Source organism: Mobula hypostoma, chromosome 11 (genome assembly GCF_963921235.1).
Source record: "Mobula hypostoma chromosome 11, sMobHyp1.1, whole genome shotgun sequence".
NCBI lineage: Eukaryota > Metazoa > Chordata > Chondrichthyes > Myliobatiformes > Myliobatidae > Mobula > Mobula hypostoma.
Window position 1 is genome coordinate 60,556,431 of NC_086107.1, and position 26,703 is coordinate 60,583,133.

At 40.8% G+C, this 26,703-nt stretch overlaps 1 protein-coding gene across 1 annotated transcript in view; it reads left to right on the top strand.

Annotated features, from left to right (window-relative positions):
* pnpla2 (patatin-like phospholipase domain containing 2) overlaps window positions 1-26,317 on the top strand; it is a 73,292-nt gene extending 46,975 nt beyond the window's left edge. Inside the window, exons 4-9 of the mRNA XM_063062162.1 lie at window positions 4,630-4,839; window positions 5,987-6,047; window positions 12,884-13,081; window positions 14,955-15,087; window positions 17,409-17,531; window positions 18,815-26,317. Coding sequence (XP_062918232.1) covers window positions 4,630-4,839; window positions 5,987-6,047; window positions 12,884-13,081; window positions 14,955-15,087; window positions 17,409-17,531; window positions 18,815-19,052 — 963 coding nt within the window. The 3' untranslated portion in view covers window positions 19,053-26,317. The remainder of the gene's footprint in view (window positions 1-4,629; window positions 4,840-5,986; window positions 6,048-12,883; window positions 13,082-14,954; window positions 15,088-17,408; window positions 17,532-18,814) is intronic.
* The last annotated feature ends 386 nt before the right edge of the window (window positions 26,318-26,703 follow it).

Sequence of the window (26,703 nt, forward strand, 5' to 3'; positions counted from 1 at the left end):
CCAATAATGTGAGGTCAGGGTTGCCATGGGGAGCGATGACCAAGTTTAGTATGTAGGCTGAATGCATCATGGAGAGTATTGTCATGTACCTCACATTAAGAGAATGGTTATGATAGCTGGAGATGAATCCTCTCAGGCCATTGACAACAGGGGTTTCTCAGGACAATGTTGTAGGCGCTTGCATATTTAGCTGCCATTGCGTCCATCTTAAGGTCAGAAATTAAGATTGCAGGTCAGAGGCTGGTACCCTGTGGTGTGTAGCTCACCCCAGACACTCCTAAACCATTGCAGCACCTAGGGACAAAAGTCTGAAGTAGAGCGGAATTCGCTCTGCTTGTGCGAGTACAACTCCAACAGCATTCAGGTCAAAGCGACCCACTTGATTAGCATCATATCCACTATTCTACACATTTTTCCTTCCTTCTGTGTTGGAATTTTTAGCTACAGTTAGTACATTATACAAGATGCATTGCAGTTGATACCACTCCCTGATCTTTTGACAGGTACCGTCAAGAAGGGCAGCACACACACAGGAGCTTAATTGTCTTGTGGTTTCACTCCCAAGTCACTCGACATATTGACTTGGAAATGTACCATATCTCATTCTGACATTGTCAATATGTCTATATCTATCTATAGCTCCCTGTATAGGAGCGTTGTGGGGGTATTGTAGAAATCCTGCTGTAGTTTAACCAGGCAGTTCTTCACCAGAGTCTAATAGGTGCTGGGATGGGAAATGATGTTGGCATTTGAGTAAATGAAAAAGGATCTGTTCATTCTCACTGGATAAATCCTCTCCTCCAGGAGTCAACCTGGTAAACGTTGTACCAGCTCCAAGCAAGTGTAGATGGAGATCAAAGCTATACAAGTTATTTTCAGTATAACTTCAGCAAAGCCTTGTACAATTGCAAAAGGATTTAATTTTTCTTGAGTTGTAATCATTGACCAAAAGGATACTTGGCTTCCTAATTGTCTAAACTGAACCTGCATGTTAACGTCCAATATTTCAGTTATCAGCTCTTTATTTCCCTCAGCATTCTGATAGTCATAGAGTTTCCTATCATTTAAAAAAAACTTTACTGGATTCCTGACCAAAATGAATAAGTTCACATTTTCCTACCTCGTTCTCCATCTCCTTGCCAATTCTTTTTGCATTCCCTGTCCACAGTTCACTTTCATAACCAGCTTCTTATCATTGGCAAAGATGGATACATTATAGTCCTGTCCTCCTTATTTGTGGCATTATGAAAGGATGACATCACAGATTGTTGGATACTCTTCCAATTGGAGATGATCCTTGTAAAGTGTGAGATTGACTCTTGGGCCTTGTGGGCTAAACCTGCTCCTGTCTTTCTCAGTTCTTGTGTTGCAAAGGGTGTTGTAGGTTACAGTGGGACATTGATGGGCTGCAGAGCTGGGCTGAGAAGTGGCAGATGGAGTTCAATCCGGAAAGGTGTGGCGTGATGCACTTTCAATTGAAGGCAAAATACAAGGTTAAGGGCAAAATTCCTAGCAGTGTGGAAGAAAAGTGGGATCTTGGGGGTCCACGTCCATAGGTAGTTGATAGGGTGGTTAAGAAGACATATGGTAGCCTTCATTAGTTGGGGAATTGAATTCAAGAGTGGCAAATTAATATTGCAGCTCTATAAAACTCTGGTCAGACCATTCTTGAAGCATTGTGTTCAGTTCTGGTCGCCTCATTAACGGAACGATGTGGAAGCTTTATAGAGAGTACAGAATGCTGTCTGGATTTGAGGACATGTCTTACTATATGAGGAAAGGTTGAGCGAGCTAGAACTTTTTCCTTTGGAGCGAAGGAGGATGAGAGGTGACTTGATAGAAGTGTACACAGACAGTGGACAGCAAGTGCCTTCCTCCAAGGGTGGAAATGACTAATACGAGAGATGATTGGAGAAAATTATGGAGGAAGCGGTGATGTCAGAGCTAATTTTTTGCATAGATACTGATGAACATAGAGTGGAACTACCAGGGATGGTGGTAGAGGCAGGTACATTGAGGACATTTAAGAGACTCTTAGATATGTGCATGGATTAAGAAAAATGGGGTACTATGCGGGAGGGAAGCATTAGATTGATCTCGGAGTAGGTTAAAGGTCAGCAAAATATTGTAGGCCAAGGGGCCTGTACTGTGCAGTAGTGTTCCATGAAAGAAGAAAAGTGTTTATCTTGCTGAAAACCTGTTTGTTCCTTATTGATCCATTCACTAAACTGAAATAACATTGCAAGATTTCAGCATTTCACAGGATCAAGTTAACTATCCACTATCCTGCTAGTCATGTGATACAATGATAACAGTTAACTGGAAGTTTAAGTCCCCTGTAGACTTTTGGATATTATTTGAAAATTTGCGAGGAAGTGAACGGGTTTATTGCTTGGATTGGCACGAAACTGAACTTCAGCCATAATAAAACACGAGCCCTTCAATCATTAACCATGGACCTTGCTGTTATAAAGTTGAAATAAGGCACACAACTTGTGACTCCTGAGTCACAGCTGGGCATGTAGCTTCAGTTCAGGGAATCGTACATACCTGAAAAGGTCAAAATCAAATAAACATGGCCTTTTTTGCTCTGCTGTTGAGCCTTTCAAATTTTCTGATGTTTATGGATAAACTTGCTCCATTTGAGCACAAAATTTGAGTATCACAACGCTATTTTAGGATTTTGCTATTTTAAGAGTGTCACTATGGCAAATCATCAGCGTTGTATCATGTTATATACAAAAGAGTTCATGATGACATCGTGTTATCAGTTAGCTTGGCTGCACTGTGAGTGAACATTTTAACAGAAGATGGTTAAATTTAACAATTGCTACTTACAGACTTTTTCATGTAATTTAGGTGCAAGATGTGTGCTTTTTTTTAGAAAAAAAGAGAGCCCCTTCACCTAAAAAATGAGAGCTGTATCAGTTTTGGAAAGATTGAGGAAATGAATGCTATCTGCCAGGAGGTGCAGAACAGACGTGGAATGGCGCAACACAGAAGTGGGCCCTTTGGGTCCCCATATCCATGATAAAATGCTTGTCTATCTATATGAATCCCTTCTGCATTAGGATTGTATCTTCTGTGTGTTGTCCGTTTAAAATCTGTCTAAATATCTTTTAAATGTAGTAATTCTACCTGATTCCCCTACCTCTGACAGAACATTTCATATACTGTATCAATCGTTCAGCTCCTTTAACAATATTTAGAAGACGATTGGACAGGTGCATGGATCTGGAATGTTCAGAGGTGTGTGGGCTAAATGTGGACTATCTTAGATGAGGATCTTGGTCAGAATGCACCATTAGGGCCGAAGGGTCTGATCTATGCTGTAAAGCTCTATTCTCTGTTCAGCAAAAAATTACCCCTTTGATACACTTATATACTCCTTCCTTTCACTTTAAACCCATGCTGTTGGTTTTTGATATCCATACCATGGGGGGGGGGGGGGGAAATGATTTGGACAATCTATCCTGTCTATGCCCTTCATAACTAACTTCTACCTGCTCACCTCTCAGCCACCTTCACTCCAGGGAAAACAAGGTCAGCGTATCCGTAACTGAAGTCCTCCAATACAGGCAACATCCAGAATGAATTTCCTAGTCTTGGTCTGCTTATTGTGTTGAATAGCAGGGCAGACTATTCTCTCCTTACTGTCCTTAGATGTTATAACGAAATATGCAATGTGTACTTCAGGTATCAAACACATGACTTATTTTCTCCAGGGACGAGCAGTAAAGTTGTGAGGATTTGTTTCCTTTGCTCACTTACTATTAATCTGTATGAATTATTGAACAAATCAGTGTAATCAGGAATCCACAATTTTCATTAACAGCATTTATACAGTGAGTGTTGACGCGTGGCCAAGTGGTTAGGGCATTCGTCTAGTGATTTGAAGGTCGCTAGTTTGAGCCTTGGCTGAGGCAGTGTGTGTGTCCTTCAGCAAGGCACTTAACCACACATTGCTCTGCGCCAACACTGGTGCCAAGCTGTAAGGGTCCTAATGCCCTTCCCTTGGACAACATTGGTGTCATGGAGAGGGGAGACTTGCAGCATGGGCAACTGCTGGTCTTCCATACAACCTTGCCCAGGCCTGGGCCCTGGAAACCTTCCAAGGTGCAGATCCATGGTCTCATGAGACTAACGGATGCTATAAGAATACAGTGGTAAATAAAACAACATTGGCACATAAAGGACAAGTATGCTCCTCCATTCAGTGAGATTAGGGCTGGTCCTATCTCTCAGTCTTGTTCTCCTACCCTTCTTCATGTGTGAAAAGAAGTGACTAATCTTGAAGCTGGTATTCAAGAGCAGTGGCCAGAAGTAAAGAATGAGCTATAATTCCTTGCAGTTGCTCTGAACACTAATTCCTAAACTTTATTTGGACTTTAGTTAGTTTGAAACAAAGTAGGTGTCTGCATTGATCACTATAGTTTGGCTTATTATATCAAGGCAGTGGAAGATTTCTTGGTAACTTGGCGTTTGGATGCACCTTCTGTTTGAATGGAATGCAAACAAAACTTTACACAGTGTATCTAGGTACATGTGATAATAATAAAACAGTTACCAATAATTATTTTACTGATGTTTGCTGTTTCATTGCAATTTTAATTGTGTTTTTATTCTCAGAGATATGTTGATGGAGGAATTACAGATAACTTACCTCAGTATGAACTGAAAAACACAATTACAGTGTCTCCCTTTGCTGGAGAGAGTGACATCTGCCCTCGGGATTGCTCCAGCAATATGCATGAGTTGAGAATAACGAATACCAGCATCCAGCTCAACCTGCAGAACATGTACCGTCTTTCCAAGGCTTTATTTCCTCCTGACCCCGAGGTAAGAATGATGGAAGATAGAGGTCACTGGCAGTGCTTCAAACCAATACAGTGTCTGACTTACAAATGCTGCTGTAGATTCATGGTATCTCTTCATAAAGAAAGTCTGGGACGAGCAGGAGATCAGTGTAGATATTTAGGATTATGTCTTCAGTAAAGCTACATAACCTAGCTAAACAACACAGACCAACAGGATCCTCACACTTAAGTACAAAAGGGCTATAATAGAAAAATTGCAAAGAGTCTGAGCTGATGGCCATTTGAAATGTCACAAGAACAGTCTCCCCAGTTGAAGCAGAATATAAAGAGAACAGAGATCCTGTTAGCAGGGTCTTGGGAGCACGGGAACTACAAGTTCCCCATCAACTTGTGCGCTAGCTTTCTTGCAGATATCGCCATTGGCACAAAATCCTCATAACTGTAGTGCATACCTTCACAGCGATGCAAGAAAATTGCTCACTGCTACCCTTTTTGTTATGCTAGCTGGTGGTGCAGTGATCCTGTGTTCTAATCCGACTGACTCCTTGCATGCTTTCCATCTGTGCTGGGTTGAACGTTGAGCTAGCAACTCGGCCTTGTAAAAATAGTTGAATGCTATAGAATTGGCCGAAGAAAAGCCTCCCGATGTGCCACAAGGCACAAAAAGGAACTCAAAGGCTGTTGAGAGTGGGTAATAAATGGCATTCTTGCCAGGACATCCAATCCTCATAATTTTCTTTTAGAAAGCCAAGGTAAAGTCTGTAAAGTTTGGTTAATTATAGAAAGATTATTGGAGTGATATGGTTCCATAGGTAGTTTCTGCAGCCATAAAACTGATGGGTTGCCTGTTGCTAGGAGACACAGCTCACTTCCTATCCATCATCAAAGAGCCATGATTGCCAGAGGAAGTTCATTTAGTTTTTGAACAAAATCTAACCATGATAGTAAACTTGGACTAAGATGGACAGCGTTTCTTTGCTATGCTGCTTCCTCTAATTTCTGTGTATTTAGGATTTATAATGCTTTGACTAGTTTTTGGCTGATAAGTCCGATGTACATTTCATAATGTGCTTTTTGAATATTCATACAATTGTGTAGAGGTCAATGTAAAAAGTGGTCATTAAGTTGCCTAGTTTGGATATAAATAATTAAATATTTTAATGTGACAGGTGATGCGGGATATGTGCAAGCAAGGATACGGTGATGCCCTTGACTTCCTCAAAAGGAATGGTGAGTACGAACCATTGTTTTCCAATTATAATGTGTCCAATTATGTTTCCAGTGGTTTTTTAAAATCAATTACAGTAGTATACTGTAAAACTGGATTTAATTTTTAGAAGTAGGTGTAAATGTTATGAATCATGTGGCTCAACAGAACAGGAGCAAATCTTGAATGAAAATGAACCAATTGAAGACATGAACTCCCTTTTAAAGATACCATAGAACAGTAACACAAACAAAATGCTGCAGGAACTCAGCAGGCCAGGCAGCATCTATGGTATAGAGTAAACAGTCAACCCTTCATCAGGAAGGGAGAAAGAAGAGATGAGTCAGAGTAAGAAGGTGGGGGCTAGGGAGGAAGACACAAGGTGATAGGTGAAACTGGGACGGGGAGGGGTGAAGTAGATTGGTGAAAGAGTTAAAGGGCTGGAGAAGGGAGAATCTGATAGGAGAGGACAGATGACCATGGAAGGGGGAGGAGTATCAGAGGGAGGTGATGGGCAGGTAAGAAGATAAGGTGAGAGGGAAATGGAAATTGGGAATGATGAAGGGGGGGTGAGGGGGCATTAGCGGAAGTTCAAGAAATCGATGTTCGTGCCATCAAGTTGGAGGCTACCTAGACAGAATATAATGTGTTGTTCCCCCAACCTGAGTGTGGCCTCAAAATGGTAGTAGGGGAGGCCATGGACTGGCATGTTGGAATGGGAATGAGAAGTAGAAATAAAATGGATGGCCGTTGGGAGATCGCATTTTTTTTTCTGGCGGACAGAGGTTAGGTGCTCAGTGAAGGGGTCTCCCCAATATACTGGAGGCCACACCAGAAACAGTAAATGACCCTCAGACTCGCAGGTGAGGTGTTGCCTCACCTAGTAGGACTGTTTGGGACCCTGAATGGTAGTGAGAGAGGAGGTGTAGGGGCAGGTGTAGCACTTGTTCGGCTTGCGAGGACAAGTGTGGGAGGGATGAATGGACAAGGCAGTTGCGTAGGGAGTGATCCCTGCAGAAAGTGTGGGAGTTAGAGGGGAAGATGTCATGGGATCCCGTTGGAGATGGTGGAAGTTACGGAATACTATATGCTGGACGTGGAGGCTAGTGAGGCGGTAGATGAGAACAAGAGGAACCCTATCCCTGGTAGGGTGGCGGGAGGATGGGATGAGTGGAGACGTGTGTGAAATGGAAGAGATGTGGGTAAGAACAGCATTGATGGTGGAGGAAGAAAAGCCCCTTTCTTTGAAGAAGGACATCTCCTTCATTCTAGAATGAAAAGCCTCATCCTGAGAGCAGATGCAATGGAGATGGAGGAATTGAGAGAAGGGTATGGCACTTTTTACAAGTAACAGAGTGGGAAGAGGTTTAGTCCGGGTTGCTGTGAGTCTGTGGGTTTATAAAAGATATCAGTAGATAAGCAGTCTCCAGAGATAGACAGAGGTGGAGAAAGGGGAGGGAGGTTTTGGAAATGGACCAGGTAAATTTGAGGGCAGGGTGGAAGTTGGAGGCAAAGTTGATGAAGTCGACGAGCTCTGCACGGGTGGGGTTGTCAATGTAGCTAGGAGAAGTTGGGGTGAGACGCCAGTGTAGGCTTGGAACATAGACTGTTCCACGTAGCCGACGTAAAGGCAGGCATAGCTGGAACCCATGTGAGTACTCATGGCGAAACCTTTTGTTTGAAGGAAGTGGGGGGAGCTGAAGGTGTAGTTATTGACAGTGGGGACAAGTTCCACCAGACAGAGGAGAGTGATGGTGGAGGGGAACTGGTTGGGTGTGGCGTCCAGAAAGAACTTTTCAACTTTCTTTTCACTCCATGCATAATTCATTGGGATGACTGTGAAATATGGGTAATTTAACATGTGTTTGGTCACAAACCCTTGTTACGTTGATGAAAAGGATTTGTCATCTTCAAGCACAGTCACTATCAGCCTTTGCTTTTTGTCCTTTTCTGATGACGTGCATTTATTACCAGGTGAATTTTCAAATTCAAAGATTCAAAGTACATTTATTATCAAAGTATGTATGGAGTGTACAACCCTGAGATTTGTTTTCCCACATACAGCCACTAAACAAAGAAAACCATGGAACCCATTCAAAGAAAAACATCAACCCTCCCAGGTGCAAAAAAAACAACAAATTACGCAAGCAGCAAAAATGCAGAATATAAAACACCAGGAGTCCAGGCATATTCAAATCATCTCAGTTCAGTTCAATCTATTGCTGCGTCATCTGTTACCTGCAGATCACCCCAATCAAAATCGCACAAAGTAGCAACCAAAAAATAGGAGCGACCAAAAACACATCATAATGTGAAGTACAGAGTGAATAAAACGTGCTCCTACAAATTACCTGATGGTCAGAATGGCAATAGATCATTAGCCTAAATTTGCCTGAAAGTTCTCCCCATATTACCTAATTATTTAATTTTAATTATTGAGATACAGCACTGAATAGGCTCTTCGAGCCACGTCGCCAAGCAATCCCCTGATTTAACCCTAGCCTAATCATGGGGCAATTTACAATGACCTTCCAACCAGTGCGTCTTTGGAATGGGAAGAAACCAGAGCACCCAGAGGAAACCACATAGCTACGGGAAGAACGTACAAACTCCTTACAGGCAACAGTGGCGATTGAACCCAGGCTGCTGGTACTATAAAGTGTACCACGGTCCTGTACTGCCCCATTACTGTGCAGTGATCCAATTTCATCTTATTCTTGAACGATATTTGGAATTGTTTCTTGTTTGGTTTATCACTGAATATAGAAGAATTTATGTTGTGTTGGAAGGGAAGCGATGGGTTTTGGCGAGAACTTCTACTTTCTTAACCTGCTTCCTATTGGATCAACATCATTGTGGCATTGTACCTGACCAACTGCACATGTTTAAACTGTGGGTTTTTCAGGAAGGGAAGGAGGGTGATGGTTTATACTTCTTCACTGAAATAAGCAGATCTTGTATATTAATATTTATTGTTTGCATATTTTCACTCCTCTTCTTGTCCAAAAGCTTGTTTCTAGGTGTATTATTTTACCACCTTGTGGAAATGCTTAGCAACATCATTATGTTGTCTATTAGAATCAGAATCAGATTTACCATCATTGCCATTAATTGTGAAATTTATTGTTTTGCCACGAAGCCAATCTTAATCAGATTAATTCTGCAAACTACTATTGAGTCAATTCAAATCTCTCTGGATCAAGATGAAAATACCATCCTTGTTTATTTCTAAACAATTAAGATAATGCCTTTGTTTCTCTAAATGAGTTACAAGTGGTTAGTTTTCAATGTGAACATGTGTTAAAATAATTTGCTTAAATCACCTACACTGACCTCCATAATGTTGCACATCTTTGCTTCTAGTTATGACAATGCTCTTCCATCCTGTATTCATTGAAGAATTTTGTATTTTGATATGTTTCCTGTATCCTCTCCGACATTAAATCTCCCATTCGATTTTTTTTCCTTTCAATGGCTCAGTCCCACAACAGGTCAAATTAAATGGCCTCATTCTGTGTTTGGATTCCTCCACATCCCTGCTATACCACTCCCCTCTCCACAAAGTCCCAAGAATCGTCCTCTGCATAAACACAAAATGTTGGCAGTGATGGAATTGGTTTTGTGCCAAAGCCGTACAGATGACTATTTAGGTGAGCTGCATAAATGAGTTTCTGACACAGGATGCACCCAATGTCTGTGCGTGGGTTTGCACTTTAGTTCTGTCAAAGGCGGGATGTTCTGATGATAACAGCTTTCTGTGTTGGGCATGAGAAAGAGTATCTGTGGGCATAAGCCAAGTCTGCCTTTGTAGCTTTCCTGTAATGTTCCTAGCTCTGCTGTATGTATTTGAGTAATGCACACTGCGTATTAGTCAGGATTTTCAACTGAAGTGTTTAGATGAGAATAGAAGATCCATAAGCAAAAGAATCTGGAACTGGGCATTCAGCCTTTTGGATCAGCATTCTCGTCCCAGAAGATCAAGGCTGGGCTTTTACTCCAGTTTATCACTTGATCCTCCTAATACATAAAAAATCTATCATTCTCAGACTTGAATATTTTTATTGCTCAGTAAAAATCTTTGCCCTATTGGGAACAAAACTTGGAAAAAGAAATTTTCTTCTCGGCTCTGACCTGATCAGCTGGTGTTTTATCTTGAGGCTGATTTACATTCCTATACCAGCCAGAATTCTCTCAGAACGGATATTAAGGTACCGGCAACCCTAACCAAGATTCTAATCTTTTTTAAAAGTCCAATTTGTTTTCAGATGGTCATTCCAAACTTGGCTAAGCTATTCCTTTGTAGATGGACCCCGTGCATGTGGAGTCTTTTTGTATGTCTAGTGTGATCTAAACAATAATTCCAAACTATGTGAAATCCCCAACACAAAATATGTGGCAACGTCTATAGATATATTGAACTTAGCATTCTTTTCACTCCATGCATAATTGATTGGGATGATTGTGAGATATGGGTTATTTGTGTTTGCTTTGGTCACAAAACTCCTGTTTACATTGATAAAAGGATTAATCACCTTCCAAGTACAGGCAGTATCAGTCTTTGCTTTTTGTCCTTTTCTGATGACGTGTATTTATTACCAGGTGAACATTCAAATTAGGGTGGATATGGAGTTGATGTTTTCCCTATCAAGTATTGTAAAAATTCTGTATGCTTCAGTGTGATCACCTCTCATTCTCATATATTAAAATATACAGTGAGATGAGTCATTTGTGTTAACAACTTGCACATTAGGTTAGATTATGAGGACACGCAGTCCTCTTTTATTGTCATTTAGTAATGCATGTATTTAGAAATGATCCAATGTTCCTCCGGTGTGATATCACAGAAACACAGGACAGACCGAGACTGAAAAACTGACAAAAAACACATTCCAATGCCAACACAGCATGCCCACAATGATTGGCAGGACAACTCAGATTATCAATAAAACAATAACAGAAAAACAAGCCTTGCTCCTATATTCCTTCTATACATGCACATACACACTCCTCCAACCTCAGGACAGGCTGTTTCTGGCGTCAAGTGGGATTTGTGGATTCACAGACTTTGTGTATTTAATATACCAGAAATATTTGAGTAATATTGTAAATATATTAGTTTAAACATTCTTTGTTGTTTAAATAATTTATTATGGTTATATGTACGAAGTAAGCAAATAGCATACATCATGGCACGCCGAAACTAAGACCCATTTTCCTCATCTTGGTCCTAAGAGGCTTCCCCTTTATCCTCAAACTGTGACCCCTCGTTCTCGACTTCCACAACATCAGAAAACTTCTGAAGATGGCAAGACTCTGTGCAGTAGTTGAAGTCCGAGGTGTAAATGGTGAAGAGAAAGGGAGACAAGACAGTCCCCTGTGGAACCCCAGTGCTGCCGATCACTCTGTCGGACACACAGTGTTGCAAGCACATGTACTATGGTCTGCTAGTCAGATAATCAAGAATCCATGACACCAGCATCCACCTGCATCGCTGTCAGCTTCTCCCCCAGCAGAACAGGGCGGATGGTGTTGAATGCACTGGAGAAGTCAAAAAACATGACCCTCACAGTGCTCGCTGGCTTGTCCAAGTGGGCGTAGACACGGTTCAGCAGGTAGATGATGGCATCCTCAACTCCTAGTCGGGGCTGGTAGGCGAACTGGAGGGAATCTAAGTGAATTATTTAAATGAACAAGAATGCTTAATTAACAACATATTTATAAGATTACTGAAATGTTAAATACACAACAGAATGTGCAGCAGAAATCTCAGTTCCCCATTTTTACCAGCACCGGGGTGAACGTTCCCTCAATGGAGGTTGCCTTATGTGGGGATTGAGAGTTGTTGTATCATCCCTGCTGAGAGCTAAAGTGTTGGAGGAGCTACATGTCGGTCATCTAGGCATGGTCAAAATGAAAGCATTGGCTTGAAGGTTTGTCTGGTAGCCTGGGACAGATCAGCAGATCGATCAGCTTGCCATGCTCTGTTCAGGATGCCAACATGTTCAGAAAATGCCAAGAGCAGCACTTCTTTATCCCTGGGAATGCCCTGGCACAGGATTCATGTGGGTTTTGCCGAACCATTCATGGGCACAAATTTCTTAGTAGTAGTGGATGCAACTACAGAAGTGTTCCCACTAGTCTCCACTACGGTCTTGCACATCGTTGATGTGCTGAGATGCCTCTTCTCAGGGACTGGTGTTCAAGAACATTTAGTAAGTAATAATGGACCACAGTTTGTTGTGGAACAGTTTCAGTCATTCCTGAAAATGAATGGAATAAGACATATTACATCAGTGAGTGAGTCATATCAGTATTCTTGATGTGGTCATGCCAGGACTCTCCGTAAATGATGCAAAATATCATCGTGCTTGTTGTGAAGGCTGAAGTACAATTTTCCAATTATTCATTTATCAGTCTTTTTTGCTTTAAAACATTCATTAAGTTTCCTTTAAGCACAAACACTTGTCAACCTATCGATATGCAAGGAATGCTCAACTTTTTTTACTTTCTCTACTTTGCATTTTTCTGTTTTACCGTCTATCCTATATGTGGTAATGCTGCCCATTTGTTTATGCTGGCTGTATGCCCCACCCTGCAGCTCCCTTGCATTCTCGTTACAGCGTACACAGCCATTAAACTTTGTATCATTACAAAGCTTGGATATATTATGCTTGCAACACACATCAAAGTTGCTGGTGAACGCAGCAGGCCAGGCAGCATCTCTAGGAAGAGGTACAGTCGACGTTTCAGGCTGAGACCCTTCGTTGCCTATATATTATGCTTCTTGTTCTCATTCAAATCATTGGTATGGGGAGATTTTTTTTTCTAAAAGTAGTCTTTACTTGCCTTTGTTTTACAGGTTTGTTAAACAGGCCACAGCCTTTGTGCAGCTCACCCCTGTCTGCTCCGAATCAGTGCGATACATTTGCTGATGATGAAGACTTCGACGAAGAAGCAGCAATAGAAACAGCAGAGGGAAATCAAATAGGAGTACGAGGATGTTTCAGTAAGAACAATGACCAGATTCTGGAGCACTTGTCACCACGGCTTCACCAAGGTTAGTACAAGTTGGTGTGGTTGGATTGAGTAGCAAAGCAGGTTTGAGGGGAGTGCCCCTCCAGCATCGCTCCCTGCTCCAGTTGAGGTTAGGTGTGGTCAGAATGTTCATGGAGTAAATGCCTTTGTTGAGTCAATTATAATAATAAGTGCAAAAGGAGAGCAGAATTCGTGGAGTAGCGTCCATGGGTTCATTGTTCAGAAATCTAATGGTGGAGGGGAAGAAGCTGTCCCTAAAATATTAAGTGTGTTTCTTCAGGCTCCTGCACCCCCTCTCTGATGGTAGTAATGAGAAGAGGGTATGTCCCGGGTGGTGAAGGTCCTTAGTGATGGATTCCACCTTTCTGAGGCACTGCCTTTTGAGGATAACCGTGCTGGTGGGGAGGTTGGTGCACATGGTGGAGCTGGCTTCTTCCGATCCTTTGCAGTGGCCCCTCCACACCAGATGGTGATGCAAGCAGTCAGAATGCTCTCCATCGTATATCTGTGCAAACTTTCTCGAGACTTTGGTGACATACCCTATGTGAAGATTTTTCTCACTGGTTGTCAGGGGATGCTGTATATTTAAATATTTCTTAAAGATAATTATAAATCTCCCAAATCTGCTGATTCTTTGAATTCAACATAAATGGATCAAATTTATCAAATCAAGTTCTGCCATAAGATGAAGTTACGATTGTCAGTGCAACTCAGTTTTATATTTCGAAGGCTCTAACCTTCCCAGTACACCAGTCTGGGCCAGATTGTGATCATATAGAAGTGGTGTATGATAGCATGTCGATGTGTCGATGTGCTGTCTCACTCTACAGAGAAAGCTTAGTGTAAGAAATGCCACCCGCACAATGGAAGATTTGCTTTTCTAAATGATATACCTTGGCCTTCTAATTATTTTGTCACATCAGAATCAGGTTTATTATCACTAACTTTTGTTGTGAAATGTTTTGTGGCAGCAGTAAAGTGCGAGGCATCAAAATTACTGTAACTTAAAAAAACAAGTAGTATGAATAACAAGGTAGCACTCACCGGTTCATAAACAATTCAAAATTCTGAAGGCAGAGAGGGAAAAGCTGTTCTTAAAACATTGTGTGTGGGTCTTCAAGCTCCTGTACCTCCCCTCGAATGATAGTAATGAGAAGAGGGCACGGTCTGGGTGGTCAGTGTCCTTAATGATCGATTCCACCTTCTTGAGGGACCGCCTCTTGAAGATTCCTCGATGGTGAGGAAGTTTGTCCCCTTGATGGGCACCAACACAAACGGGTAATTTACAGCAGTCTGTCTGTTCAGCTATTCGTACATCTTTGGAATAGGGTGGGAGCTGGAGTACCTGGGGGGTGAGGGGAGCCCACAAGGTTTTTGGGAGGAGGTGGAAACTCCACGCACACAACGGCCAAGGGTAAGGGTCGACAACAGGTCACTGTGGTTGTGAGGCAGCAGCACGGACTGCTGAACCACAGTGTCGCCATTAGCTTCGGAAGAACTCATTTCCCTTTTCCAGCCTGAAAGGTCGCTAGGATCTCCATCTAACCTAGGATACTGGAAATGTGTCTTCCATTGAGATAGAATTGCTCTATGTATTCCCAGGGTGCTAAACAGAAAACAATCAGAGTTAGTTCACTCACAAATTCTGAAACCGGAATGATCTTGTTCCATGTTCTAAGTGTGCATTCCCACCACAAATAGGGACTTGAAGCTAGTTTCAGATTTAACAGAGCAGCATTCATAGAAATCCTTTCCTATCCCAGTGTCTTCTCCTGTCAATCTATCACTAACTCTCCTCTCCACCCAAAGTCGATTTGGTCTGTGTTTGTGAGCATTGTTGAAGATCTGTTTAGATTGCAAGCTGACTGACTTTCCTATAACTCCGTTTTGCACAGCACTAATCGAAGCCTGTGCTGAGAAACGAGGTTTACACACCGTCTTTTCAAACTTGCTGCCAGTCCGTTTGGTTTCTGCCATGATGGTGCCGTATACTTTGCCCCTGGAATCTGCAGTTTCATTCACCATAAGGTATGTTTGTTTGAATTTCTGTTCGGCATACCCATGAAGGTTATACCTCATGTCAGGTTGAAAATAATTATGGAGAATATCTGCAGATGCTGGAAATCTAAAGCAACACACACACACATACATACAAAATGCTGGAGGAACTCAGCAGGTCAGGCAGCATCTGAGGAAATGAATAGATATTTGTCGTTTCAGGCTGAGACCCTTCTTTGGGGCTGGGAGGGGAAAGATGCTGGAATAAGAAGGTAGGGGGAGGAGAGAGACTAGCTGGATGGTGATAGGTGAAGCCAGGCAGGTGGGAATGGTCCAGGGCTGGAGAAGAAGGAATCTGATCAGAGAGGAGAATGGATCATAGGTGAAAGGGAAGGAAGAGCGGACCCAGGGGAAGTGACATGCAGGCAAGAAGAGGTAAGAGGGCAGAGTGGGGAATAGAAAAGAAGAAGGGGAGGAAAATTTATTTTTACCAGAAGAAGGTCTTGGCATGAAAAGTTAACTGCCTATTCATTTCCATCGGTGCTGCCTGACCTGCTGATTTCCTCCCGCGCTTTCAGTGTGTTGCTTTGAAATTAATTATGGATTGCTTTAGACGTTCTAAACTAATCCTGTAGGTGGAGCAACATCTGAATAATTGATACTGAGTTTATTGAGAAAATAGTCCCAACAAGTCTTAACTTGTGCGTAGCCAGAGCTTCTATCTAACTTAAAGAAGAGAGATGGGAGTGAAAACACACAATTATTAATAGCAGAGTTGATGCTAAAAGTTAATATTGTCACTAAGATAATTTTATTGATGTATGTTTAGGTTATTTTCAATACTATTATTTTGCTAAGTAGGAGTCAAGATGGCGCTTGGCCATGGTCTTTTGGTTGCGGCTCTCACTCAGTTGTTTTTTAGGTTTGTAGGGATGGTTTTGGGACAGCGTGGGCAGCTAGAGGACAGTTATGGATTAGGGACATGGATGTGGGGAGTTAGAGGTTTGGGGCAGTAAATGAAGAGTCGGGGCTGAAGCCAGAGTCCAGGTTGGAGCGCTCTGTGGTAGGAGGCCAAAGATCCTCATGGATGGATGTTGTGTCGGTGGCACAGACGAAGGCCAGTGAACCCCGTGGACGATGGCACGTGACTCCCTCCCCCAGCCCCCTCCAGGTCAGGGTCTCCCCCCTCCGCCCAGTCTGGCAAGCCCCAGGATCAGAAATTCATGCAGGCAAGAGGCAGGTTGGTGAGTGCTGGGGTCGAATGTCCATGCAAACCTGGGGGTCAGTGTCAAGGGTCGAAGACCAAAATCAGCAAGCTCAGAAGTCAGGACATGATGTTGAAGTGTCCGGAAGTTTAAGGCCCTGTGCCTGTAAATCTGAGTCCAGGCCAGGTCCAGATCAGTGAGTCTCAGGGTTGGAAGCCCGTATAAGTCTGGAGTTTGAGGCCCGGAGTTCAGAGTTCCATGATCAGCAAATCCTGGGGTCGATACCAAAGGCTGAAGCATGAATTTGGGAGTTTGTGCGAGGATTTAGCGTCAGAAATGGAAGTGAAGATGCGATTGAATAAATTGGTAAATGAAGAAAAGGTGGGGGGGGCTGTTGATAGTGCAGATCAAAGTGAAGTGGATGGGGGTCTTTTCTGAGGCACTCAGAGAGACTGGGTGAGCACGCGGGGCGGGAATAGTGAGAGGTAAAAGGAAGTGAGACAAGATGGCCCCAAGGTTGAAAGACAGGGGTTGGCAGCTTTAAAACACTCTAAACCTCTTATCAGAAGCTGTACCACACACGAGACAATCTGCAGATGCTGGAAATCCAAGCAACACACACAAAATGCTGGAGGAACTTAGCAGGCCAGGCAGCAACTATGGAAAAGAGTAAACAGTTGATGTTTCAGGCTGAGACCCTTCATCAGGACTCGGCCTGAAACGTGGACGGTTTACTCTCCTTCCATAGATGCTGCCTGATCTGCTGAGTTCCTCCAGCATTTTGTGTGCGTAACAGAAGCTGTAATCCTTTTGTTCTGAAATTTGGACTTGGACCCCAAGCTTGCTCTTGTTTTGCTCTTGTATTCTGCATCTTTTCCTGATGAAAGTGGTTGATTATTGTAACAGCCTTAATTATTTTTCTGGGTTTGAATTAATAAATAAACTGGATGAGGGGCTGTGTCAGCTGTCTGTAGCATTCCAGGAATGTGTGCTTTACAAAGAAGTGCTTGAATCGATAAGTTATCACATGATATGAAATCAAAGAATAATTCAGTCAGTTTGCTAATTTATTTTTGACCCACTCTGTCATTACTTATAGTACTAAAGATGTGTCTGGAGTATTTATCTAGTCTCTACCTTTGATAGAATCCTGGAGTGGTTACCTGATCTCCCAGAAGACATTGACTGGATGAAAGATCAGATCGCCAATGTGTTGTGGTACTTCGTCACAAATGCCAAGGTGAAACTAGGACAACATCTTTCCACAAGGTACTGATGACTGACCAGAAAGTAAATTTGTAATGTTTGCTGCAGCAGTAAATATTCGAAACTCTCCCCGTAAAGCTGTACATTTTCATTTGCAGAACTGAGGTGGGCTTCTGATTTGCAAGTGAAACTGGGACAGAAAACCTTGCATTCTGGCAGTGATAATCCTTAAAGCTGCCACTTTCTGCCTTTCAATTATCTCTCTTCCTTTTACCTCACTTCCTTTTATCACACTATTCCAGGCCCAGTTGCTCACCCAGTCTCTATGAATGTCCCGAAACAGACCCCCATCTACTTCACTTGCATATGCACTATGAACGTGTGAATAGCCCCCCCCTACACTTTTTCAGCATTTACCAACTGCACCTTCCATTTCTGACACTAAATCCTCATGTAAACTCCCATTATTCTCTCTTGTCCACTTCATTCCCCATACAGACTTCATCTCTGTTCCTCTAACCCCAGGGGAACAGATTCTGTTTTTTTTTTAAGCAGGTGACAGGTTGGCCATTTACATAGTTAAGGTCTAGATTTTGAGGCCCTCCGTGAAAACCAATCGCTGCTTCACTGCCCTTCTGTTACGTAAAGACAATTCCTGGCTTTGTGCAATTTGCCTTATTAAAATCTTTCCCTCATTCTCCTGCAGCTCAAATACATTTTTAATTTCAGGTGAAAGATGTTTTTGAGCTGTGGCCTCCACCATGATGCCCACCTTCATCTGTGCTTTTGCATCATGATTGTGTGTACAGTGATGGAGACTGCTCCCGTATTCTGCAGACCTTTCATTAAGAAGGGGTGATGTGTGTCCTTTTTCATTCTTTGTTGCTTGCAGGGAGCTGAGGTCAGTTGTAGTTCACCGAGCTGCTACCCTGGTTTGGATCGGTTAGGACACTGTGCACTTTTCAGATTCATTTTGCTTACCTAATGGGTACGGGGGTTAAGTAAATATTCTTTCTGCCACCGCTGACTGTGATGTTGTCAGTGATGGAACATGAACTTGGCATCTGATCATCCATGTTCTAATTCAAGGCTATTGTTGTCAATTATATGACATCAGAAGGAACAACCCTTTTTTTCCCCAAACTGTTATTGGCTATATCATCATTTGAGATGAGTGTGTGTTTCACAAGAGAGTCGTGTGGGGAGCTGTACATCAGGTCAACAATATATTTGTCGGGAGTGGGATAAGGTCAGCTTATCATGCTCCTGTACTAACATTTGTTTTGATCATTTTTTTACTTTTTAAGTGACTGACTTCTCATCTTGCCCACTTCCCTTCATTTCAGGCTGCAGTATGATATGAGGCTACAAAGGACCCAGAGTCTTTTCGTACTACCGGCGCCTTCCGCCAGCTCTGTCCGGCAGTGGGTCCGAAGCAATACTTCGGTGATGGATCTCATTGTGAAATGTGAACAGTACCAACGCCACCTGTGGCCCAGCATGCCCCTTGTGAATTGGAAACCTCAGGGTTCCTTCTGCCAGCAGGATCTTGATCATGGTTTACTAATGAAACCAACCTTATGAACCAAATTTGACGATTAGAAAGGGCACACTTCCATACAGAGCACCTCTTCCTTTAAGTGTCATGTTATCAGCAAGCTTTACACACATCTTGAACAGTTTCTTCTTTTGTATCAATCAATGTCCCTCATGGAAATAGCCAGTTTGAAAACCTGTGGAATTGGACGAACCACTCATGAAGCCAAGCCACTAATCAAGCAACTTCCAGCAGAACAAGTTATTTTCAGTAAACTCTTTCTGCAGAATGTTAGTCCGTTTGCTGCAATGCAGATGGGATATCCAGTTCAGTACTGTGATATTGTGATATTTTTCATTTAATATCATTCTTTTGAAATATGAATTGAAACTTTACCAAGCTTCACTTTTAAGTATTTAACTAAGAACTTAGTTTGGTAAAAATAAATTTTGATGAGCACTCAGTCGAAGTAATGGAGCTGAATTTTAGCTGGTGATTTGAATCTCCAAATGGAATAGATAGTTCTCAAACTGAAGAAATCAACAGTGAAACTCCCAAGAAAATTTAATCTCATTTTTAAAAATTCTCTAAGTGGAGGTGCCATATTTACAAAATTCTTTCTAGATGGAGGTGCCATATTTACAAAATTATTAGTTTCTACTGAAGTTGCTAACTGGAAATTATGTAATCATTTTCATACCTCATCATTGAACACACAGGATCAGTGCAACACCTCTATGCCAGATTAATGCAATTTTACGCTACTTCTTTTTGTACATTTTATTTGGAATTACTCCTGAAGAGTATTTAAAATGCTATTCTTTTGTTTAAAGTCTTGCTATTTTTGAACCTGCTGAATGTATTTGGTGCTAAAAATTTTGCTGTTTCAAAAAAAGTTTAGCTGTTTGTATTTAAAAGTTGTTTCAATATGATTTGTTGTAATATACTTTGATCACTCAATTCATATATCAAATTACAGTTTATTTTTAAGGTTATTTTGTTTTGAAACTGCAATTTTGACATTTTAAGACTCCCCAATATTATCTATGTCCTTTAGCTTTTTGGGATATAACCTCTGAATTTCCATGCTTGTGGAGTCATATAACTCATTACTTGTAGTATAAAAGCTATATTAACAGTCGAAATCCATATAAGAATTTCCCTTCTGCTTCCAGACAGCCAAGACGAACTAGAGGCTACCTACTCATTGTTTGATTAACAGATAGTTTAGGGCATTGAGGTAGGTGTAAGGTTTTTTTTAAAAAAAAAAGGCATTTCTTGGAAGTTTATTTTAGAATTGAGTGTGTTGTTAGTTGGGCAGTCGTGAGTAAAATGGCAATATGGTTTGAACTGCCTGTTATTCAGAAATTGGACATTTATTGGTCTTGATTAATGGGTGCAATAGCTAGTGTGGATTTTGTGTTGCCACCTGCGATTAATTTCTGACTTGTGATGTTGTTTCTTTCAAACTTTAACACATCCGTTATCATTGACCATTGCAACTCAACGGGCAGTTTTAGGAAGGCAGCATTCCAGTCAGCTCCCTTCTGAGAAGCTATTCTATCATTTTTTAATCATCTTTGTGTAAAAAGTGCAGAGAGCCTAGAGGTGTCTTTTAAGCATGCTATAATTTTTTTTATTAATTCATATTTGTGGCACTATTGACCAGCAATTCATCCCTGGTCAGTAGTAGTCAGGTGTAGCCTCTGAAATTCAATACTTTTTGTGGACTTTCAAAACCAAAGTAACACATTGACAAGGGATGAATTGCTAGATATTTTATAGATATGTTTCCCATCTAGAACTATAGAGAATCCAGTGTCAGTTAATATCCTGATGCAGTTATTAACATTCCTTTTTGGTTTATTGGATAGGTGGAACAAGAAAGTGATGGACAGTTACATAATACATAATGTAACTATCCTCCTTTCTGCTTTAGGTCTTTTTCAATATATTACTGAGGGAGTTGACCAGTGGCTTGTTGTAAAGCCCTTTGCTCCATGGAGTTGTGACAGAGTAGCCTTAAGTTTCTCCCCTCTACCATTTTAAATTGTTGCTTTGAACTTTTTAACTAATTGTGTCAGAAGATAAAAGTACAGCCAAATCTGATTGTACAAACTCAGTGACATAATCGAGGTGAATCTGGCCATCCCATTTTGGTATGTGTCTGAATGGCAATGGACTTGTCATATTACTAACATGGACCAATGACTTTGATATCTCCCATGGTACATTATACTGAAGACTAGAACACTTACCAATTCAAGCAAGGAAGACATCTCTGCCATGGTGAAAAATAGATATAATACCATGTAAATATTATGAAGTAAAATACTGTACCTGTGTACTCTATTAGAATTTCAAGAGGTTAATTATGTTATGCTGAAATTAATTTTGAGAATATTGTATAGGATGTACATAGCCTTTATTCTAAAAGATAAAGATTCCACAAAGTTATGGTCAATTTTATTTTTCTGAAAAGGGGATTGATTTGTTATTTAAACAAATTGTACTTATTTAACTAAGATTGTATTATTTTTGAAGTTAGTATTTAAAGTTCCAATTATAGATTATATATTGAGGTGCAGAGCGAATAAGAGAGATTGTAATTTGGAAAAGATTAAGCAGAGTTATGTTGGAGAGATAGGGTTCACTAGGATTCTACAATTCCTTGGCACTTCATGGGAAACTACATGTGAATGAATGAAGTCAAATGGAAGACAATATAAGTGAAATTCCCACAGGCGAATTTCAGAGGAGCGTCACTGGACAGGAATTGCTTGTTGAAAGCCTGACTTCTTTTGCCTTCCTGAGGTTATTTGAAGTACTGCAAATATATTACCTGTCTAGCTAAATTGATGTTTGCCACAAATTGGTCCCTTTGGTCCTTAGCTCTATCTTATCTATGTGTATAAAATCTCTAAGTCAGAATCAATTATCAGCAAACAGTCTAATTCCTTTTACCATTTCTTTAAAGTTTAACATTTCAACTTGCTTGATTGCAAAACTCTGGTAGAAAATAACACATAACCATAGTTAGCGTAAGCCTACTCGGGGAGTCTGTGGTGGGTGATCTTCTTGCCTTCAAATGTGTTCTTAGTAGGCTGATTAAAAGTTGAAAACTTCAGGCAGAAGTCAGAGAAGGGACATTGCTACTTCCATCAACATTATAATCCTAGCCATCTTCTGTGTCATACTGGTTTGTAAGATTGTCTTAAGATACATTCTTGTTCTGCCAATTATCTGACTGAAAACAATATAAACCTCAAATTTTCATTTTGTTTTTATGTCAGACAATGATTTGTATTGTAAAATTTGATTCATGATTGCAATTATTGTTGCCTATAAGCTGATACAAAATCACCATGCAGTGACAAAGATTTTCTCTGAGATCAGACTGCTTAAAGTTATTTAATGTTTTCCAAAGCTCAATTTGCTATACAATTATAACTGGTTCTGTATCTTTGTGTAAGGAATAACTCTAGATAATAAATATATAATATCAAGTGCACTTGCTAAGAGCGTTTCTCCACGAAGAGACACTTGTTTTTAAATTTGTAACACCGAGTTTAGCTCCATAATGTATGAAGGGTGTAGCATTCAGTAGGATTTTATTTTGAATATTTCCATATTCTCACACAAATTCATCCAGGAAATTCCACAGAATTACTGGCAAAATCTGGGTGATTAGGTTAACTGAATTTATATCTACAGAGAAATGATCAAAATAATGGTAGGACTTATTCAAATAAACAGGGGAAATACTTTTATCCAGGGAATGGCAACAACACACAAGTTAGCAGTTAGTAAAAGAAATTGTTCTATGCAGAAATGCCAAGACAGTGATGGAAATAAAATTTATGGTAATGGATAGAAATGAATAGGTATTTGAAAAGGCAAAAGGAAAGATGGGTTTGAGATAGTAGATTGGCAAGGATTTGATGGGGCGGAAGCACTGGTCTGTGAAAAATAGATGAATCTACTAGGACTGTTTTTATAATGTTCAAGAACTTGTCTACATTATGATGATTTGTTATACATACTCTGTATGTAGGATTAGATTGTTCTTCACCCTGTGGCTGTGCAGATCCCAACGTTTTTTATACTCGGGCAACCCACATAAAAGTTGCTGGTGAACGCAGCAGGCCAGGCAGCATCTGTAGGAAGAGGCACAGTCAACGTTTCGGGTGGAGACCCTTCGTCAGGACTAACTGAAAGAAGAGCTAGTAAGAGATTTTTATACTCATTTGATTTTTCCATGGAGTAAAAGTTGGGGGAAGATTTGTTAAGAGTATGTTTTCTGCACTACCAACTTACACTTGCGTCAGTGAAGACAAAACTGTTGCCTAATTTCTTGAGGACTTGCCATCTCTTTAAAGTGGAAGAGAGCTACGTGAAATTTTGCTAAATTGGTATTGACAAATCCTTATGGTTCAGAGAGCTAAAGTCATGTTTTTTTTTTCTGTCCTCAGCCCCCAGTTCTAATACACCATTTAAATAACTCAATATTACCTAGATTAACTGGCCCAGATTTTCATAATGCAGTCTGACTTGGGTTGGATGTAAGAAACTGATCCCAATGGCCCTCTGCATCCTTGCTTAGATGGCAAGGCTTATACCACGTTGGGTCTTGGGTGGGATAGCACTGAAATCTCAAGCCTGGAAAGTCGCAACATGTTTTGGGGAGAAAACCGTGATTTGCGGAAGGTGTCATTGATTCAAATGGTAAAGCAGTAAGTAAAGAAAAATGAAAATAATTGAAATAATCTAAAATATAAAGCCAAGTAAATGGGGTAGGAGAGGAAGGTGGGAAAAATACCTTCCCTTTTGTCTCTTCCCCTAATGCAAGCCCAGTAACTCCAGTGAGACCTCCAATCCGACACCAGGTCTACCTTATGCAGGATCTGAGAGGTGATTTGCCCATGTCCCCAACAAGAATGGCCTCCTTTCTTGGACTCCATGCAGTTTGCCAGACCCTCTCTCTGCCACCCATCCCCACCACCTCCAGTCTCTCTGCAAGTTCAAGGCCCATTGCATCTACATTTGACTCTGGAACTTGGTTCCATCTGAATGGAAAAATTGAACTGGTTTGCAAGGGAATTGCTGACCTCAATCAGCAAGAATATCTGACAACAACACTTAGTTTAAGCCATGTTGTTAAGATCAAAAGACGATCCTACGTTAAGGCTAATACACCCTTTTCTAATTATGACATCTGTAACAACTTGCATTCATATAGTGACTTTCAAATCATAGAACGTTCCAAACTTGCCAGGAGCAATTATCAGCCAGTGTTTAATATTGAGTCACAAAGATGTGAACAGATCTTGGTCAAATGTGTATGTTTTTAATTGCATCTCTAAATATGAGATCCAGACATGGTATTCCAGTGTCAGAGGCTTGCACTGAAATGGAGATGTGCACGATGCTAAAGTAGGAGGAATATTGGCTTCAAAGGGCAAGATAGCCAAAGCAAGAGAGGGATTTGAATAAAGATGAGAATTTTAAAATTGAGCTATTGCCGGATGAGGACAGCATATAAGTGGGTGAACAGGGAAATGATAGGTGAACGGACTGTGCAAGTTAGGGTACGGATCATGTTTTGGATGTGTTCAAATTTGTGCAGGGTGTAAACCAGGAGAGCATTGGAATAGTGAAGTCTAGGGAAACAAGGTTACGGATGAGGAATTCTGTAAGCAGGTGAAGTGCGAAGGGTTTGGAAAGAGAATTGGATGAAGTCAGATGTTAAGACGGTATTTGGTTTGGCTAGGGAGAAGGTTTGTGTCAGTGGTGAAGATTTAAGGCTAGTGATGGAGCCAGAAGAAGATGGGTGGTCTGTCCAAAGTTTAATGGGAGAAAGCTTCTGCTCATTTGATATTGCATGTTGAACAGGTTTTCTAATGATTTATGAAGTAAATTTTTTTTACCCGTTTATTGGTGTGAGGCATACAGTGCAGTCTGTCTACACCGTATTTCCACTTCTGTCTTCTGCATTCAGTTATTGAAGTTATTGGTAAAGTTTGCAATGTAAAAAGAAGCTGTTGATGAGTGCTAGACTAATGCATTCTTGGTTGGAAATAACAGTAGCCAAGTGGGAGGTTATGAAACAAATGATGAAACATTCATTGACTATGAAGCTAAAAGCTGCAGTGAGAAGGTTTTTGGAAGAAAGCTGAACTCTTTGTGGTTGGTTATAGTAATTTTTATGGAGAAGGATTGTATTCTAGCAAAAATTTGTCCCATGAACACCAACACTAGAGGCCATGTGGTCATTATCTCATTGGGACCTTGACAAGTGCGAATTGTCCATTACGGTGCTCAACACCAGAAATTACTGACTGTGCTTCAAAGTACTTTTAATTGGGACTTCCTGAAACTGAGAATTGCTATATAAAATGCAAGCTTGTTTGTCAGTTGTCAGAAGCTGCTTAAGAAGCAAACGAAGGTGTCTTAATATAATAATTGAGGGGGATGACTTGTTTTGAGAAAATTCCTTTGTAATGTCTTGACTGAGGTAGGTAAAAGTAATGCATTTTAGTTCTTACTATGTTGGGCCTGCAGTCCTGAAGAAAAGCATACCCTTTTCCCTTCTGGTTTTGTCCAGTTTTAAGCCACTATTTCTTAAGGTTAGTTGGCTCTTTGTTTGCAGATTGCATGTAAATAATGAACAGCACTGCTTTGGTAGTCAATAAACAATTGTGTAAGGTATTTCGTATGTAGGGTTTTAAGCATGTTAGAACTTGTCAGCCATTGTGAGACTTATCTTGCAGATTACCACCATGTTAGAAAGCAGTAAACAATCCTAATGGACATCACTTACCAGCTTCCTCCTTCCCTTCTATAAAGACACTTGACTTCTGGTGGAATAGTTTCCACAATATGTATTGTCATAAAATATTTTGGTCTTCTGAGGCCATGGATCCAAGTAAAATCCATTTCTGATCCTGCCCATACATTTCCAAACACTCATGCCTTTTCACTACCAAATAAATAGAGGTAGTAATTGAAAGCAAGAATTCTAGTGACTTTCTTTTAAACTCTCCCCTGAATATCAGCCCTGAGTTTGAAAATGTCTCTCTGGTTGAGAGAATAGGACTTAAACACAGAGTGATGGCCTGTATGCCTTTCTATCACTTGGCAGCTGCACTATCTACAAGGCCATCAGGGGGAGTTTAACTTCTGTTATCTGCATTGATTTTTGAACGTGGCATAGCTCTGAATCTGAACTAACACTTTTCATTGTTCTTGCACTGCTGTGTTGTAATACTCAGTCTTTTAACTTATGAGTTAATTAATAAAAATATTACATTTATTGGCTTTTGTGAACTTATTCCCACATTAGAAATTCCTCTGTGATCTGGTAGTTTTTTTTAAATTGATGCGTCAGAATGTTAACAGGTGCATCTGAAGTTTGCATATTTTAATCTAGAGAAGGATGAATTTTCTTCGGCACTTTACTTGGCTGACTAAAACCTCCATATCAGTTTACAACCTTGCCTGTTTGTCTCTTGGTTTAGTCTTTAAACCTGGGACATGCTGTATGAAGAGGCTGTTACAAAAACTCGTACCTGAATACTAAATACTTCAAAGAGAGGCAAACTGTGATCAGTAAAGTAGGCAAAAAGAACAACAAATAGTAGAAATAACTGATTAATGGATATTTTGGAAATGCCAGCAACCCAAGTTTAATTGTGCCAC